This window comes from Entelurus aequoreus, linkage group LG21 (genome assembly GCF_033978785.1).
Source record: "Entelurus aequoreus isolate RoL-2023_Sb linkage group LG21, RoL_Eaeq_v1.1, whole genome shotgun sequence".
Taxonomy (NCBI): Eukaryota; Metazoa; Chordata; class Actinopteri; order Syngnathiformes; family Syngnathidae; genus Entelurus; species Entelurus aequoreus.
In genome coordinates this window covers 34,540,063-34,556,483 of record NC_084751.1, presented here as the reverse complement: position 1 = coordinate 34,556,483, position 16,421 = coordinate 34,540,063, and the positions used below count along the sequence as shown (strand labels likewise).

Below are 16,421 nucleotides of genomic sequence, written 5' to 3'. Positions count from 1 at the left end.
TGTTGGTGTCTATTTATTACATTTAATTTCCGTGTGTTTGTATAAGTACTTTGGGAACACATTGAACGATACTGCGATAATAATAACTGTGATCCGTGGAACAAAGACACACTACGGGCTTACACACATACATGCAACCACAAAAATATATGCCACACATACACACCCCACCCCCTCAACCCAACGCCCTCGATGCAAATCCCGTAGGGGTGATGAATGGATGGTCAGCGCCTGTGAGCTGCGGCCTATCATCATGACCTCGCACTCCCTTCCCTCTGTTGCTAGATATAGATATCTCGAGATGTACGTTGTAATTTGTATATGTGCTTTGCTATGGAGGTTTTTTCCCACTCCAGACTGGGCCCCCTTAGAGGCCTACTGAAACCCACTACTACCGACCACGCAGTCTGATAGTTTATATATCAATGATGAAATCTTAACATTGCAACACATGCCAATACGGCCGGGTTAACTTATAAAGTGCAATTTTAAATTTCCTGGGGAACTTCCGGTTGAAAACGTCTATGTATGATGACGTTTGCGCGTGACGCAATGGTTGAAATGGAAGTATTCGGACATATTGTATCACAATACAAACAGCTCTGTTTTCATCGCAAAATTCCAAGGTATTCTGGACATCTGTGTTGGTGAATCTTTTGCAATTTGTTTAATGAACAATGGAGACTGCAAAGAAGAAAGCTGTTGGTGGGATCGGTGTATTAGCGGCCGGCTGCAGCAACACAACCAGGAGGACTTTGACTTGGATAGCAGACGCGCTATCCGACGCTAGCCGCCGACCGCATCGATGATCGGGTGAAGTCCTTCGTCGCGCCATCAATCGCTGGAAAGCAGGTGAGCACAGGTGTTGATGAGCAGATGAGGGCTGGCGTAGGTGGAGCGCTAATGTTTTTATCATAGCTCTGACGAGGTCCCGTAGCTAAGTTAGCTTCAATGGCGTCGTTAGCAACAGCATTGCTAGGCTTCGACAGGCGGCACAGCATTAACCGTGTAGTTACAGGTCCAGTGTTTGGTTCGGTGTCTCCTGATAGTAGTATTGTTGATCTTCTGTCTGTCCTTCCAGTCAGGGGCTTATTTCTTTTGTTTCTATCTGCATTTAAGCACGATGCTATCACGTTAGCTCCGTAGCTAAAGTGCTTCACCGATGTATTGTCGTGGAGATAAAAGTCACTGTGAATGTCCATTTCGCGTTCTCGACTCTCATTTTCAAGAGGATATAGTATCCGAGGTGGTTTAAAATACAAATCCGTGATCCACAATAGAAAAAGGAGAAAGTGTGGAGTCCAATGAGCCCTTTTACCTAAGTTACAGTCAGAGCGAAAAAAGATACGTCCTGCACTGCACTCTAGTTCTTCACTCTCACGTTCCTCATCCACAAATCTTTCATCCTCGCTCAAATTAATGGGGTAATCGTCGATTTCTCGGTCCGAATCGCTCTCGCTGCTGGTGTAAACAATGGAGAAATGTGAGAAGCCCTTCAACCTGCGACGTCACGCTACTTCCGGTACAGGCAAGGCTTTTTTAAATCAGCGACCAAAAGTTGCAAACTTTATCGTCGATGTTCTCTACTAAATCCTTTCAGCAAAAATATGGCAATATCACGAAATGATCAAGTATGACACATAGAATGGATCTGCTATCCCTGTTTAAATTTAAAAAAATTAATTTCAGTAGGCCTTTACTCTCTATTCTGTTTGCCCCTACTAGCTTAGGCTCACCACAGGCACGCAGCTAAAGGGGCGTGAGGTTTCTCAGGAGCTGTGCTGTGACGTCACTTCCTGACTGAGGAGCTTCGGATTCGGAAGCAGGCTGCTGCTCCACTCGCAGCCAGGTCGCTGTAGTAACGCGTGGGAAGTGGAGGCGACCAGCAACACGGAGAGAGCTAAATATAAAAACACACACGCACTAAAACCCCACGCAAGCTTCACTTTTGGGCGGCAAAGAGCTGCCGGAGGCTTATTTTCACCAACTTGACGTCGTGTGGAATTGGACACACCTGAGAAGGAACTTTTTATATATAATTTTGTCTATTGTTGATATTTTTCCCTCAACGCTTTTGAAATTGTTGGATATTCTGAGGATTTACATTTTTGTTTGTCTTCGTCGAGGAGCTCTGTGAAGCTTCTAGCAGCTTCTCGGTGGCCACCTGACCCTTGAGACAACGAGACGGCGGCTAATGTCGCTAAGCTAAATATATGACGAAGCTGTACGGACGCGAAGCTAAAAAAAATACGACTAAGCTGTATAATGACTGTATGTACACGACGTTTGCTATTACGGTAAAAACGCGCCGTTTAGTTCTTGCTAATTTGCGTCTTACTTGTTGAACTTGCGACCAAGTCTGGTCAATAACGATGCCGAGCGCGGGTCTTAATCCCTAGACTGCCCCCCCCTGCTTCCGACCTCCGCGCCGTGGTGTCTCCGTCACACTGGCCGGCATGAGCGCCGCGGACCCGGAGCGCGCGTCGCTCAGCTCCTCGGCCAACTCGGTGGCCTCCAGCGCGCGGACGCTGTCGGCCAACGTGCGGAAGCTCCACAACGCGCTCAACCTGCTGCTCAACGACTTCGAGAGGGAGCAGTTCATCCACTGCCTCAATGTCTACCACTCCAAGCGCAACGTCTACGACCTGGTGCAGACCCTCCACGTCATCCTCAACGCGCCTAGCAAGCGGCAACTTCTCCCCATGCTGCGGCTCGTCATCCCCCGGTCCGATCAGCTCCTCTTCGAGCAGTACACCTCGGAGGGTCTTTACCTCAAGTCCGAGAGCAGGAGCGCGGGCCTCCCCGGCTCCAGCCCGACTCCCTCGGCGCAGGAGAACCCGGCCGAGTTCCAGGTGGCGCTCCGCGGCTCGCCGGACAGCTTCAGCACCAGCAGCGACGGGACAGCGCCGCTGGTGCCGCTCCTCGGTCGGAACTTCATCCACGAGTCCGTGGGGGAGCCGCGGCAGATCAACATGAAGCGGCATAAGAGCAACGAGGGCCTGGGCTTCAGCATCCGCGGCGGCTCGGAGCACGGGGTGGGCATCTACGTGTCACTGGTGGAACCGGGCAGCCTGGCGGAGAAGGAGGGTCTCCGGGTCGGCGACCAGATCATGAAAGTCAACGACAAAGTCTTCGACAAAGTCTCTCACGCGGAAGCAGTTAAGGTACGTGTTCACGCAATACAAGCTTTTATTTTGGAAGTGGTTCATGCTATCTATGCATAACGAGGGAAGTAATTATTGTGTGAATGCTGCAAAGCATTCACACATATGGTGTTCTACACCAGTGTTTTTCAACCTTTTTTGAGCCAAAGCACATTTTTTGCGTTGAAAAAATCCGGAGGCACACCACCAGCGGAAATCATCATATTTTAGTGGCTTTTTCTCTTTTTTTGGTATTTTCCTGTAGCAGTTTCATGTCTTCCTTTGAGCGATATTTCCCGCATCTACTTTGTTTTAGCAATCAAGAATATTGCAGTTGTTTTTATCCTTCTTTGTGGGGACATTGTTGATTGTCATGTCATAATCGGATGTACTTTGTGGACGCCGTCTTTGCTCCACAGTAAGTCTTTGCTGTCGTCCAGCATTCTGTTTTTGTTTACTTTGTAGCCAGTTCAGTCTTAGTTTTGTTCTGCATAGCCATCCCTAAGCTGCATTGCCTTTTCTTAGGGGCACTCACCTTTTTGTTTATTTTTGGTTTAAGCATTAGACACATTTTTACCTGCACGCTCCCTCCCGCTGTTTCCGGAATCTACAAAGCAATTAGCTACCGGCTGCCTCCTACTGAAATGGAAGAGTATTACACGGTTACTCTGCCGAGCTCTAGACAGCACCGACACTCAACAACAACACATAATTTGCAGACTATAATTACTGGTTTGCAAAAAATATTTTTAACCCAAATAGGTGAAATTAGATAATCTCCCACGGCACGCCAGACTGTATCTCACGGCAAACTAGTGTGCCGCGGCACTGTGGTTGAAAAACACTGTTCTACACCAAAGTTCATCTATTTATTATTCAACTTCTTCTTCTTCTCCACATTTTGGCACGCTCTACTTTCCACATTTTTCACCCGATTCAAACCGTTCCAACTTCAAACTGTTCAGCTTTATCCGGAATTGCGGGCTTTCCCTTGACACATTCCCAGATTTCCCAGAATTCCAGCTTTTCCGGGACACTTTTTTCCCATGCAAAAGGAATTGACAATTTTTCAAACTTCCACCATTTCCACATTTTTCTACCGATTCAAACCATTCCACCTTCAACACATTCCACCGTCCTGGAAATTCAAACTATTTTTTCTAAATAAAAAAAATTCTAGGATTTTCCAGAATTCCTGGTTTTTCAAAGCCCTATTACCACCCTTTTTTCTGGCGACTACTACTTCCACAATTTTCAACCCAATTCAACTGTTCCACCGTGAAAACATTCCTCTTAATTAGGACAAAATATGAAGTAGTTTTTTGAACTGCAAAAATTCCTGGTCTTCCAGGAATTCCGTAATACCATTTCTCAATTCAACATGTTTCTACTTCAACATTTTGCGACCGATTTGAAAAATTCCAACACCAACCATTTCAACTCATTCAGAACATTCAAGTTTTTTACCATTCTCCAAAAAATTCACTCTTTTCCCGAAATTCCCAAATGTTTTGGGAAATTCCCATTGAAATCAATGAACCATTCCAAAGTTCCACAATTCTCACATTTTTCATCTGATTCAAACCGTTCCAACTTCAAACTGTTCAGCTTATTCCGGAATCGCATGCTTTCCCTTGACAAATTCCAAAAATTCCCAGATTTCCCAGAATTCCAGGTTTTCCGGGACACTTTTTCCCATGCAAAATGAATTGGCCATTTTCAAACTTCCACCATTTCCACATTTTTCAACCGATTCAAACCATTCCACGTTCAACACATTCCGCCATCCTGGAAATTCAAACTACTCTTTTTTCCAAGTTAAAAAAAATTATAGTATTTTCCAGAATTCCTGGTTTTTGAAAGCCCTGTTTCCACCCTTTTTTCTGGCGACTACTCCTTCCACATTTTTCAACCCACTTCAACCGTTCCACCGTGAAAACATTCCTCTTAATTAGGACAAAAAACCAAGTTGTTTTTTGAACTGTAAAAATTCCCTGTTTTCCCGAAATTCCAGGAATTCTGTAATACCATTTCTCAATTCAACATGTTACTACATTTCGCGACCGATTTGAAAAATTCCAACACCAACCATTTCAACTCATTCAGAACATTCAAGTATTTAACCATTTTCAAAAAAATTCCCGCTTTTCCCAAATGTTTTGGAAATTCCCATTGAAATCAATGGGACATTCAAAGTTCCACAATTCTCACGTTTTTCATCTGATTCAAACTGTTCCAACTTCAAAATATTCAGCCTGTTTGGGAATTGTGTGCTCTACTTCAATAATTGTAATTAAAATTCCAGGATTTCAGTTCAACCTCAGCATTGGAGCATTCACAATCAATTCCTTAAGGAATTGCCTCATCTAGTTAGGTGTGTGAATGTGCTTGTATGTGTGTATTTGTGTGTGTGTTTGTTTGCTTTATGCAACTGTGCAATTTAAAGGCCTACTGAAACCCACTACTACCGACCACGCAGTCTGATAGTTTATATATCAATGATGGCAAGATGGCGGCGCCCTAAAAGGCAGCGGCTTGCAAACGCTCTTGGGAGTGTAGAGCGATTTGGCAAAAAACACCCGTCATTTCTGTCAATTTCATGGCTGGCTCAAAGCGTGAACACTCTGTGATCACATACGACCGACAGACAATTCTGGATGTGGATGGATCGGGTCGTTATAGACTGAAAGATGCATGTACGGTGGACCTCCTCGCTAGCATGGGAATACTTCGCAGGCTACATCGAGCGGCCTTTGTAGCAGCGGAGTCAAGTACTAGCGGGGACCGCCAATGGAGGCGACGTAAGCGGTGTGAGCGGAAGCAGAAGCGGGGATGCCGAGCGGGGCTAACAACAAAGGGAAAAGCTAACCAAAGAAGCGTGGAGTGTCCGGGTAAGAAGTGTTTTAAACTAGAACTAGCCGGCGCCAGGCTGGATAATCCCTGCACACATAGCAATTCTCTTAGAATAAAACACAACTCACATAATGTTTTTTGTTTTGTGACGGTGTCAGAGGCAGACATACATTGTACTGAGGTGGCTAACTATGATGCGTTCAGTTTATCGCAGCATCAAGCAAACAATCTGAAAATTCCAGTCGTATCAATTCCTAGATATGGTCGAAACTATTTAAAGTGCACTACGCATAATAAACGCAACATTATTAATATTGCTACTTCGGATAATTTCAACAAACAATCCTCAAAACAGCCCACTACCTATAATATGGGCTTTTTAAACATAAGATCATTATCTTCCAAAACGTTATTAGTTAATGAGGTCATTAGAGACAACAAACTTGACGTCGTTGGTCTCGCCGAGACCTGGCTCAAACCAGACGATTTTTTTGCGCTAAATGAGGCATTTCCTCCTAACTATACCAATGCGCATGTTGCCCGTCCTCTTAAAAGGGGAGGGGTTGTCGCACTAATATACAATGAAAACTATAATTTTACACCTAACCTAAATAATAAATATAACTCGTTTGAGGTGCTCACTATGAGGTTTGTCACACCGCTGCCTCGCCACCTGGCTGTTATCTACCGCCCCCCTGGGCCCTATTCGGACTTCATCAGTCAATTCTCAGAGTTTGTTGCTGATCTAGTGACGCACGCCGACAATATAATCATAATGGGGGACTTTAATATCCATATGAATACCCCATCGGACCCTCCATGCGTGGCGCTCCAGACTATAATTGATAGCTGTGGTCTTACACAAATAATAAATGAACCCACGCATCGCAACGGTAATACGATAGATCTAGTGCTTGTCAGGGGTGTCACCACCTCTAAAGTTACGATACTCCCGTACACTAAAGTAATGTCCGATCATTACCTTATAAAATTCGAAGTTCTGACTCATTGTCAACAAACTAATAATAATAATAATAACTACTATAGCAGCCGCAACATTAATGCTGCCACAACGACGACTCTTACTGACCTACTGCCTTCGGTAATGGCACCATTCCCAAATTATGTGGGCTCTATTGATAACCTCACTAACAACTTTAACGACGCCCTGCGCGACACCATTGATAGTGTAGCACCGCTAAAGCTAAAAAGGGCCCCTAAAAGGCGTACCCCATGGTTTACAGAAGAAACTAAAGCCCAGAAATTATCATGTAGAAAGCTGGAACGCAAATGGCGTGCGACTAAACTTGAGGTTTTCCATCAAGCATGGAGTGATAGTTTAATAACTTATAAACGCATGCTTACCTCAGCTAAAGCTAAATATTACTCAAATCTCATCCACCTCAACAAAAATGATCCAAAATTTTTGTTTAGTACAGTAGCATCGCTAACCCAACAAGGGACTCCTCCTAGTAGCTCCACCCACTCAGCAGATGACTTTATGAATTTCTTTAATAAGAAAATTGAAGTCATTAGAAAAGAGATTAAAGACAATGCATCTCAGCTACAACTGGGTTCTATTAACACAGATACGACTGTATATACGACGGATACCGCCCTCCAAAATAGTTTCTCTCTCTTTGATGAAATAACATTGGAGGAATTGTCAAAATGTGTAAATGGGACAAAACAAACAACATGTTTACTTGACCCAATTTCTGGGAAACTTATCAAGGAGCTTTTTGTATTATTAGGTCCATCAGTGTTAAATATTTTAAACTTATCACTTTCCTCTGGCACTGTTCCCCTAGCATTCAAAAAAGCGGTTATTCATCCTCTACTCAAAAGACCTAACCTCGATCCTGACCTCATGGTAAACTACCGGCCGGTGTCCCACCTTCCGTTTATCTCGAAAATCCTCGAAAAAATTGTCGCACAGCAGCTAAATGAACACTTAGTGTCTAACAATCTCTGTGAACCTTTTCAATCCGGTTTCAGGGCAAATCACTCGACGGAGACAGCCCTCGCAAAAATGACTAATGATCTATTGCTAACGATGGATTCTGATGCGTCATCTATGTTGCTGCTTCTTGATCTTAGCGCCGCTTTCGATACTGTTGATCATAATATTTTATTAGAGCGTATCAAAACGCGTATTGGGATGTCAGACTTAGCCTTGTCTTGGTTTAACTCTTATCTTACTGACAGGATGCAGTGTGTCTCCCATAACAATGTGACCTCGGACTATGTTAAGGTAACGTGCGGAGTTCCCCAGGGTTCGGTTCTTGGCCCTGCACTCTTTAGTATTTACATGCTGCCGCTAGGTGACATCATACGCAAATACGGTGTTAGCTTTCACTGTTATGCTGATGACACCCAACTCTACATGGCCCTAAAGCTGACCAACACGCCGGATTGTAGTCAGCTGGAGGCGTGTCTTAATGAAATTAAACAATGGATGTCCGCTAACTTTTTGCAACTCAACGCTAAGAAAGCGGAAATGCTGATTATCGGTCCTGCTCAACACCGACATATATTTAATAATACCACCTTAACATTTGACAACCAAACAATTAAACAAGGCGACTCTGTAAAGAATCTGGGTATTATCTTCGACCCAACTCTCTCGTTTGAGTCACACATTAAGAGTGTTACTAAAACGGCCTTCTTTCATCTCCGTAATATCGCTAAAATCCGTTCCATTTTGTCCACAAGCGATGCTGAGATCATTATCCATGCGTTCGTTACATCTCGTCTCGATTACTGTAACGTTTTATTTTCGGGCCTCCCCATGTCTAGCATTAAAAGATTACAGATGGTACAAAATGCGGCTGCTAGACTTTTGACAAAAACAAGAAAGTTTGATCATATTACGCCTATACTGGCTCACTTGCACTGGCTTCCTGTGCACCTAAGATGCGACTTTAAGGTTTTACTACTTACGTATAAAATACTACACGGTCAAGCTCCTGCCTATCTTGCCGATTGTATTGTACCATATGTCCCGGCAAGAAATCTGCGTTCAAAGAACTCCGGCTTATTAGTGATTCCCAGAGCCCAAAAAAAGTCTGCGGGCTATAGAGCGTTTTCTATTCGGGCTCCAATACTATGGAATGCCCTCCCGGTAAAAGTTAGAGATGCTACCTCAGTAGAAGCATTTAAGTCCCATCTTAAAACTCATTTGTATACTCTAGCCTTTAAATAGACTCCCTTTTTAGACCAGTTGATCTGCCGTTTCTTTTCTTTTCTTTTCTACTCTGCTCCCAACCCGGGGTGGACCGCTAGCCTGTCCATCGGATAGGGACATCTCTACGCTGCTGACCCGTCTCCGCTCGGGATGGTTCCTGCTGGCCCCACTATGGACTGGACTTTCGCTGATGTGTTGGACTTTCACAATATTATGTCAGACCCACTCGACATCCATTGCTTTCGGTCTCCCCTAGAGGGGGGGGGTTACCCACATATGCGGTCCTCTCCAAGGTTTCTCATAGTCATTCACATTGACGTCCCACTGGGGTGAGTTTTCCTTGCCCGTATGTGGGCTCTGTACCGAGGATGTCGTTGTGGCTTGTACAGCCCTTTGAGACACTTGTGATTTAGGGCTATATAAATAAACATTTATTGATTGATTGATTGATGAAATCTTAACATTGAAACACATGCCAATACGGCCGGGTTAACTTATAAAGTGCAATTTTAAAATTCCCGCCACACTTCCGGTTGAAAAACTCCTTTGGATATGATTTATGCGCGTGACGTCACAAAATCCACGGAAGTGTTTGTACCCCATCGACCCGATACAAAAACCTATTGTTTTCTTCGACAAAATTCCACAGTATTCTGGACATCTGTGTTGGTGAATCTTTTGCAATTTGTTTAATGAACAATGGAGGCCGCAAAGAAGAACGTTGTAGGTGGGATCGATCGGTGTATTAGCGGCTAAGTACAATACTTACAGCAACACAACAAGGACTACTTACTACGCCTAGCCGATGCTTGCCGCCAAACCCACGGATGAAGTCCTTCGTCGCGCCGTCGATCGCTGGAACGCAGGTGAGCACGGCTGTTGATGGGAAGATGAGGGCTGGCTGGCGTAGGTGGAGCGCTAATGTTTTTATCATAGTTCTGTGAGGTCCGGTTGCTAAGTTGCTAAATTAGCCTTAGCGTCGTTAGCAACAGCATTGTTAAGCCTTACCAGGCTGAGAATTTTTAACCGTGTAGTTACATGTACATGGTTTGATAGTATTGTTGATCTTCTGTCTATCCTTCCAGTCAGGGGTTTATTTATTTTGTTTCTATCTTCATTTGAGAACGATGCTATCACGTTAGCTCACTGTGTCACCGATGTATTGTCGTGGAGATAAAAGTCACTTTAAATGTCCATTTCGCGTGCTCGACTCTCATTTTCAAGAGGATATAGTATCCGAGGTGGTTTGAAATACAAATCCGTGATCCACAATAGAAAAAGGAGAGTGTGTGGAATCCAATGAGCCAGCTTGTACCTAAGTTACGGTCAGAGCGAAAAAAGATACGTCCATCACTGCCTCTCTAGTCCTTCACTGTAACGTTCCTCATCTACGAATCTTTCATCCTCGCTCAAATTAATGGGGTAATTGTCGCTTTGTCGCTCCAAATCTCTCGCTCCATTGTAAACAACGGGGAATTGTGAGGAATACTAGCTCCTGTGACGTCACGCTACTTCCGGTACAGGCAAGGCTTTTTTTATCAGCGAGCAAAAGTTGCGAACTTTATCGTCGATTTTCTCTACTAAATCCTTTCAGCAAAAATATGGCAATATCGCGAAATGATCAAGTATGACACATAGAATGGATCTGCTATTCCCGTTTAAATAAAAAAAATTAATTTCAGTAGGCCTTTAAATTCAGATGGTAGCAATGTGTCCTTCCATGTTTTCATGATTGTTATAGGTCATCCATCCATCCATCCATCCATCCATCCATCCATCCATCCATCCATTTCTACCGCTTGTCCGTCGCGGGGGGTGCTGGAGCCTATCTCAGCTGCATTCAGGCGGAAGGCGGGGTACACCCTGGACAAGTCGCCACTTCATCGCAGGGCCAACACAGATAGACAGACAACATTCACACTCACATTCACACACTAGGGCCAATTTAGTGTTGCCAATCAACCTATCCCCAGGTGCATGTCCTTGGAGGTGGGAGGAAGCCAGAGTACCCGGAGGGAACCCACGCAGTCACAGGGAGAACATGCAAACTCCACACAGAAAGATTGAACCCAGGACCTTCTTATTGTGAGGCACACGCACTAACCCCTCTCCCACTGTGCTGCCCTGTGGTTCGTAAACGTTTTTTCACCAAGTGCCACCTCATAAAAACTTGGCGCTCCAAGTACCACCATAATGACCGACATTAAAATACAGTAGCGTAGTAGGCCCAAGTATTAATCAAAAACAAGGCAGAGGTGTTATTTAAGTATATTTAATAAATGTTTGGCTACTGTAACATTATGCAGAGTTTGAACAGTAACACTGTGTTTGAAATTAAGGAAACTAATAAGAAAATAGAACACTTTACTTTAATCGAGTGATTATTTTGCGTGCTACTAGATGGATGGGGTCGATCCTGGGCTCGGGATCTTTCTGTGTGGATTTTGCATGTTCTCCCCGTGACTGCGTGGGTTCCCTCCGGGAACTCCCACTTCCTCCCACCTCCAAAGACATGCACCTGGGGATAGGTTGACTGTGTTTGAAATTAAGGAAACTAATAAGAAAATAGAACACTTTACTTTAATCGAGTGATTATTTTGCGTGCTACTAGATGGATGGGTTCGATCCTGGGCTCGGGATCTTTCTGTGTGGATTTTGCATGTTCTCCCCGTGACTGCGTGGGTTCCCTCCGGGAACTCCCACTTCCTCCCACCTCCAAAGACATGCACCTGGGGATAGGTTGATTGGCAACACTAAATTGGCTCTAGTGTGTGAATGTGAGTGTGAATGTTGTCTGTCTATCTGTGTTGGCCCTGCGATGAGGTGGCGATTTGTCCAGGGTGTACCCCGCCTTCCGCCCGAATCCTACTGAGATAGGCTCCAGCACCCCCCGCAATTTCGAAAGGGACAAGCGGTAGAAAATGGATGGATTGATAGATGGAGTACCACAGTTTGAGAATCACTGGTATAGGTGCTAGACTGTCCATGGCTAAATTAAGGCCCTCAGCAGAATTTTATTTTGAGGCCCCCATTACAAAAAAAAGTCACATTTTATTTATGTGAAACGATTTTGATACTTTTTTTTTTTTAATGAAACTTCAAAACTTTAAAGGGGAACTGCACTTTTTGGGAATTTTGCCTATCGTTCACAATCATTATGAAATACATGACTACAGATTTTTTTCCCCCCTACATCGGAGCCAATGGGAGGTCCTCTATTCAGCCCATAAAACCCAATAAAAAAAAAACCCATCCAAAAACTACCAACAATACTCCATTTACATTTTGTGACTTGAATATTAACCAAGTATTAGTATTATGTAGGGCTGCAACTAACGATTAATTTGATAATCGATTAATCTGTCGATTATTACTTCGATAATAATAATAATAATAATCGGATAAAAGAGACAAACTACATTTCTATCCTTTCCAGTATTTTATTGAAAAAAACAAGCATACTGGCACCATGTTCTGGACATTGGGGGTGCAGCATACACCAATAATAACACAGAAATGTAACTCATCAGAACTGAATCGGATATTGTACACGTTTCTGTTGTGAATAATAAAGGATTAATTTTAGGCTGCCTCTGAATAATAGCATGAAATATTCCAGCACCTTCATAACGTTTAGTTATACTAAAGCGTCACTCAAATCTAAATAGATTTATATAGCTTTATCGGCCCGGCTACATTGATCCATTATGAAACCAACCTGAGATATTTCTGTCCGTTACGTTTATTTCGAAATTTGTAACCGTGCGTTTTCTCTCTCAAAACAGAGTCAAATGTGCCGGAGACACATTATCAGCCCCGCGTTGCAACAAAGGCATAACGTTAACGTTACTCACAAAAAAGCTGAACTCATGAATGCTTGTTGCCAATATGGACTTAAAAAGTTACGTACCATGAGTTCCCTTCAGCCATGGCTCCAACATGTTTCCTTTTGCAGGTGCTCCTGAAGCAATGTTGTACTTCCGTGCCATTTTGCAGGAAACGGTCTTCTTTGAAGTCTTTAAAGTGAAGTGTTCCCACACTTTTGACGACTTAGGTCGTACACTTTTCTCCATTGAAGCAATAACCTCAAGATGTTTCTCCGCTAAACTATCGGTAGTGTTTTCCTGCGCCATTTTTCAAATGTTTCCAGCAAAGGAGACGGCGTTGTCACGTGAGCTGCACATGACCACATCATTGGCTAGCTTACGCCACCTCATGAGACGTAGCCTCAGCGCCGCCCCGGCGCTGTTTTGTACTGTTTTTGTACTTATTTTGATTATTGTTTCTCAGCTGTTTATAAATGTTGCAGTTTATAAATAAAGGTTTATAAAAAAAAATAAAATAAAAAATAAAAAAGCCTCCGCGCATGCGCATAGCATAGTTCCAACGAATCGATGACTAAATTAATCGCCAACTATTTTAATAATCGATTTTAATCGATTTAATCGATTAGTTGTTGCAGCCCTAGTATTATGGTTATTACCGTATTTTTCGGACTATAAGTCGCAGTTTTTTTCATAGTTTGACCGGGGGTGCGACTTATACTCAGGAGCGACTAATGTGTGAAATTATTAACACATTACCGTAACATATCAAATAATATTATTTAGCTCATTCACGTAAGAAACTAGACGTATAAGATTTCATCGGATTTAGCGATTAGGAGTGACAGATTGTTTGGTAAACGTATAGCACGTTCTATATGTTATAGTTATTTGAATGACTCTTACCATAATATGTTAACATACCAGGCACGTTCTCAGTTGGTTATTTATGCGTCATATAACGTACACTTATTCAGCCTGTTGTTCACTGTTCTTTATTTATTTTAAATTGCCTTTCAAATGTCTATTCTTGGTGTTGGGTTTTATCAAATACATTTCCCCAAAAAATGCAACTTATACTCCAGTGCGACTTATATATGTTTTTTCCTTCTTTATTATGCATTTTCGGCCGGTGCGACTTATACTCCGGAGCCACTTATACTCCGAAAAATACGGTACAAGCGCTAACGCAGATAAACTATTTTCTACCTGTCGATCTACGACCCTATCCTCACCTATGATCATGAGCTCTGGGTTATGACCGAAAGGACGAAATGAGTTCCCTCCATCGGCCTTAGAGATGAGGTGAGAAGTTCTGTCACTCGGGAGGAGCTTAAAGTAAAGCCGCTGCTCCTCCACATAGAGAGAAGCCAGATGAGGTGGGTCAGGCATCTGGTCAGCATTCCCCTTGGACGCCTCCCTGGGGAGGTGTTTAGGGCACGCCCTATCAGTAAGAGGCAACAGGGAAGACCCAGGACATACCCCGGGAGGATCTGGACGAAGTGACTGGGCAGAGGGAAGTCTGGGCTTCTCTGCTTAGGCTGCTGCCCCCGAGCCCTGACCTTGGATAAGCAAAAGAATATGGGTGAAAGGATGGAATAATGTTTATCTAGAAACAATGTATTCATTTAAAGTGGTGATAATGCTCTGCCTTAGTTTGAACAGTGTTTGACTTGGAACACTCCCGCCTAATGCACTATTGTCCCCGTGTCAGTCAGTGAGTGTGCGTCTTCATAAGCAAAAAGAAAAGCCCATTAGCTAATGAGATGATAAAAAGAGTGACTGATTTATGCATGGTGCTGATTGATTTGAAAGGAGCCAATGTCAGGACCTTGGCTGTATGAGTGTCCGATTGAAAATGGATCTTGTTTTCTGCTTTTATCTTGCGAGTTTCTACTTGCTATCCTTTATGATGGTGCTGATTCACACCACATTACACTTACCACATGTATAGAATTGTTGGTACCCTCCTGTAAAAAAACCCAAAAACAATGGTCACTCTAATAAGTCAAACACTGACCAAAGTAATGATTTGAATAAAGGATTTTGCCAAAATGTATATCAAAAAGCCACACATCTTCTGAAAGACACATCTGGAGCTAGTCCCATAGTCTATGTTTACAGACACACACAGAGAAAATATTACTATACCTACTATAAAACATGGAGGATAATCGGCTATGTTCTGCTTTTAACACTAACGCACATACTTTAAAAACTCATTATTTTCCATGCGTTTTTGCCTGTCCATAGTCAAATGGCTGGTTAAAGAGGTTGAAGCGTTTCAAAAACTATTTTTTTCTGCATTATCACATTTGGCAGTGAATTTCTATTGTCCAATACCAAGCCCCAGGTTGATTGTCCTGTTGGTCCATTTAGCTTATGCTTTAAAGGCCTACTGAAACCCACTACTACCGACCACGCAGTCTGATAGTTTATATATCAATGATGAAATCTTAACATTGCACATACTTGCCAACCCTCCCGTTTTTAGCGGGAGAATCCCGGTATTCAGCGCCTCTCCCGACAACCTCCCGGCAGAGATTTTCTCCCGACAACCTCCCGGCAGAGATTTTCTCCCGACAAACTCCCGGTACTCAGCCGGAACTGGAGGGCACGCCCCCTCCAGCTCAATGCGGACCTGAGTGGGGACAAATATATATATATATATATATATAGCTAGAATTCACTGAAAGTCAAGTATTTCATACATATATATACATATATATATATGTATTATATATATATGAAATACTTGATTTGGTGAATTCTAGCTGTAAATATACTCTTCTCTTAACCACGCCCTTAGCCACGCCCCAACAACGCCCCGCCCCAACCACGCCCCCGACCACGCCCCCTCCCCCCACCTCCCGATATTGTAGGTCTCAAGGTTGGCAAGTATGACATTGCAACACATGCCGATACGGCCGGGTTAACTTATAAAGTGCAATTTTAAAATTCCCGCTAAACTTCCGGTTGAAAACGCCTTTGGATGATGACGTATGCGCGTGACGTAGCCAGTGAAACAGAAGTATTGGTAGCCCATTGAATACAATACAAATAGCTCTGTTTTCATCTCATAATTCCACAGTATTCTGGACATCTGTGTTGGTGAATCTTTTGCAATTAGTTTAATGAACAACGAAGAATGCAAAGAAGAAAGTTGTAGGTGGGATCGGTGTATTAGCGGCTGGCTCCAGCAACACAACCAGGAAGACTTTGACTCGGATAGCAGACGCGCTAGCCGACGCTAGCCACCGACCGCACGGATGATCGTGGTGAAGTCCTTCTTCCTTCCATCGATCGCTGGAACGCAGGTGAGCACGGGTGTTGATGAGCAGATGAGGGCTGGCTGGCGTAGGTGGAGCGCTAATGTTTTTATCATAGCTCTGTGAGGTCCCGTTATACTAAGTT

At 43.5% G+C, this 16,421-nt stretch overlaps 1 protein-coding gene across 6 annotated transcripts in view; it reads left to right on the top strand.

The window, feature by feature from the left end:
• The first annotated feature begins 1,793 nt into the window (after window positions 1-1,793).
• whrna (whirlin a) overlaps window positions 1,794-16,421 on the top strand; it is a 308,126-nt gene continuing 293,498 nt past the window's right edge. For all 6 annotated transcript variants that reach the window (XM_062031552.1, XM_062031553.1, XM_062031555.1 and 3 more), the window contains exon 1: window positions 1,794-3,164. In XM_062031552.1, coding sequence (XP_061887536.1) covers window positions 2,457-3,164 — 708 coding nt within the window. In that variant the 5' untranslated portion in view covers window positions 1,794-2,456. The remainder of the gene's footprint in view (window positions 3,165-16,421) is intronic.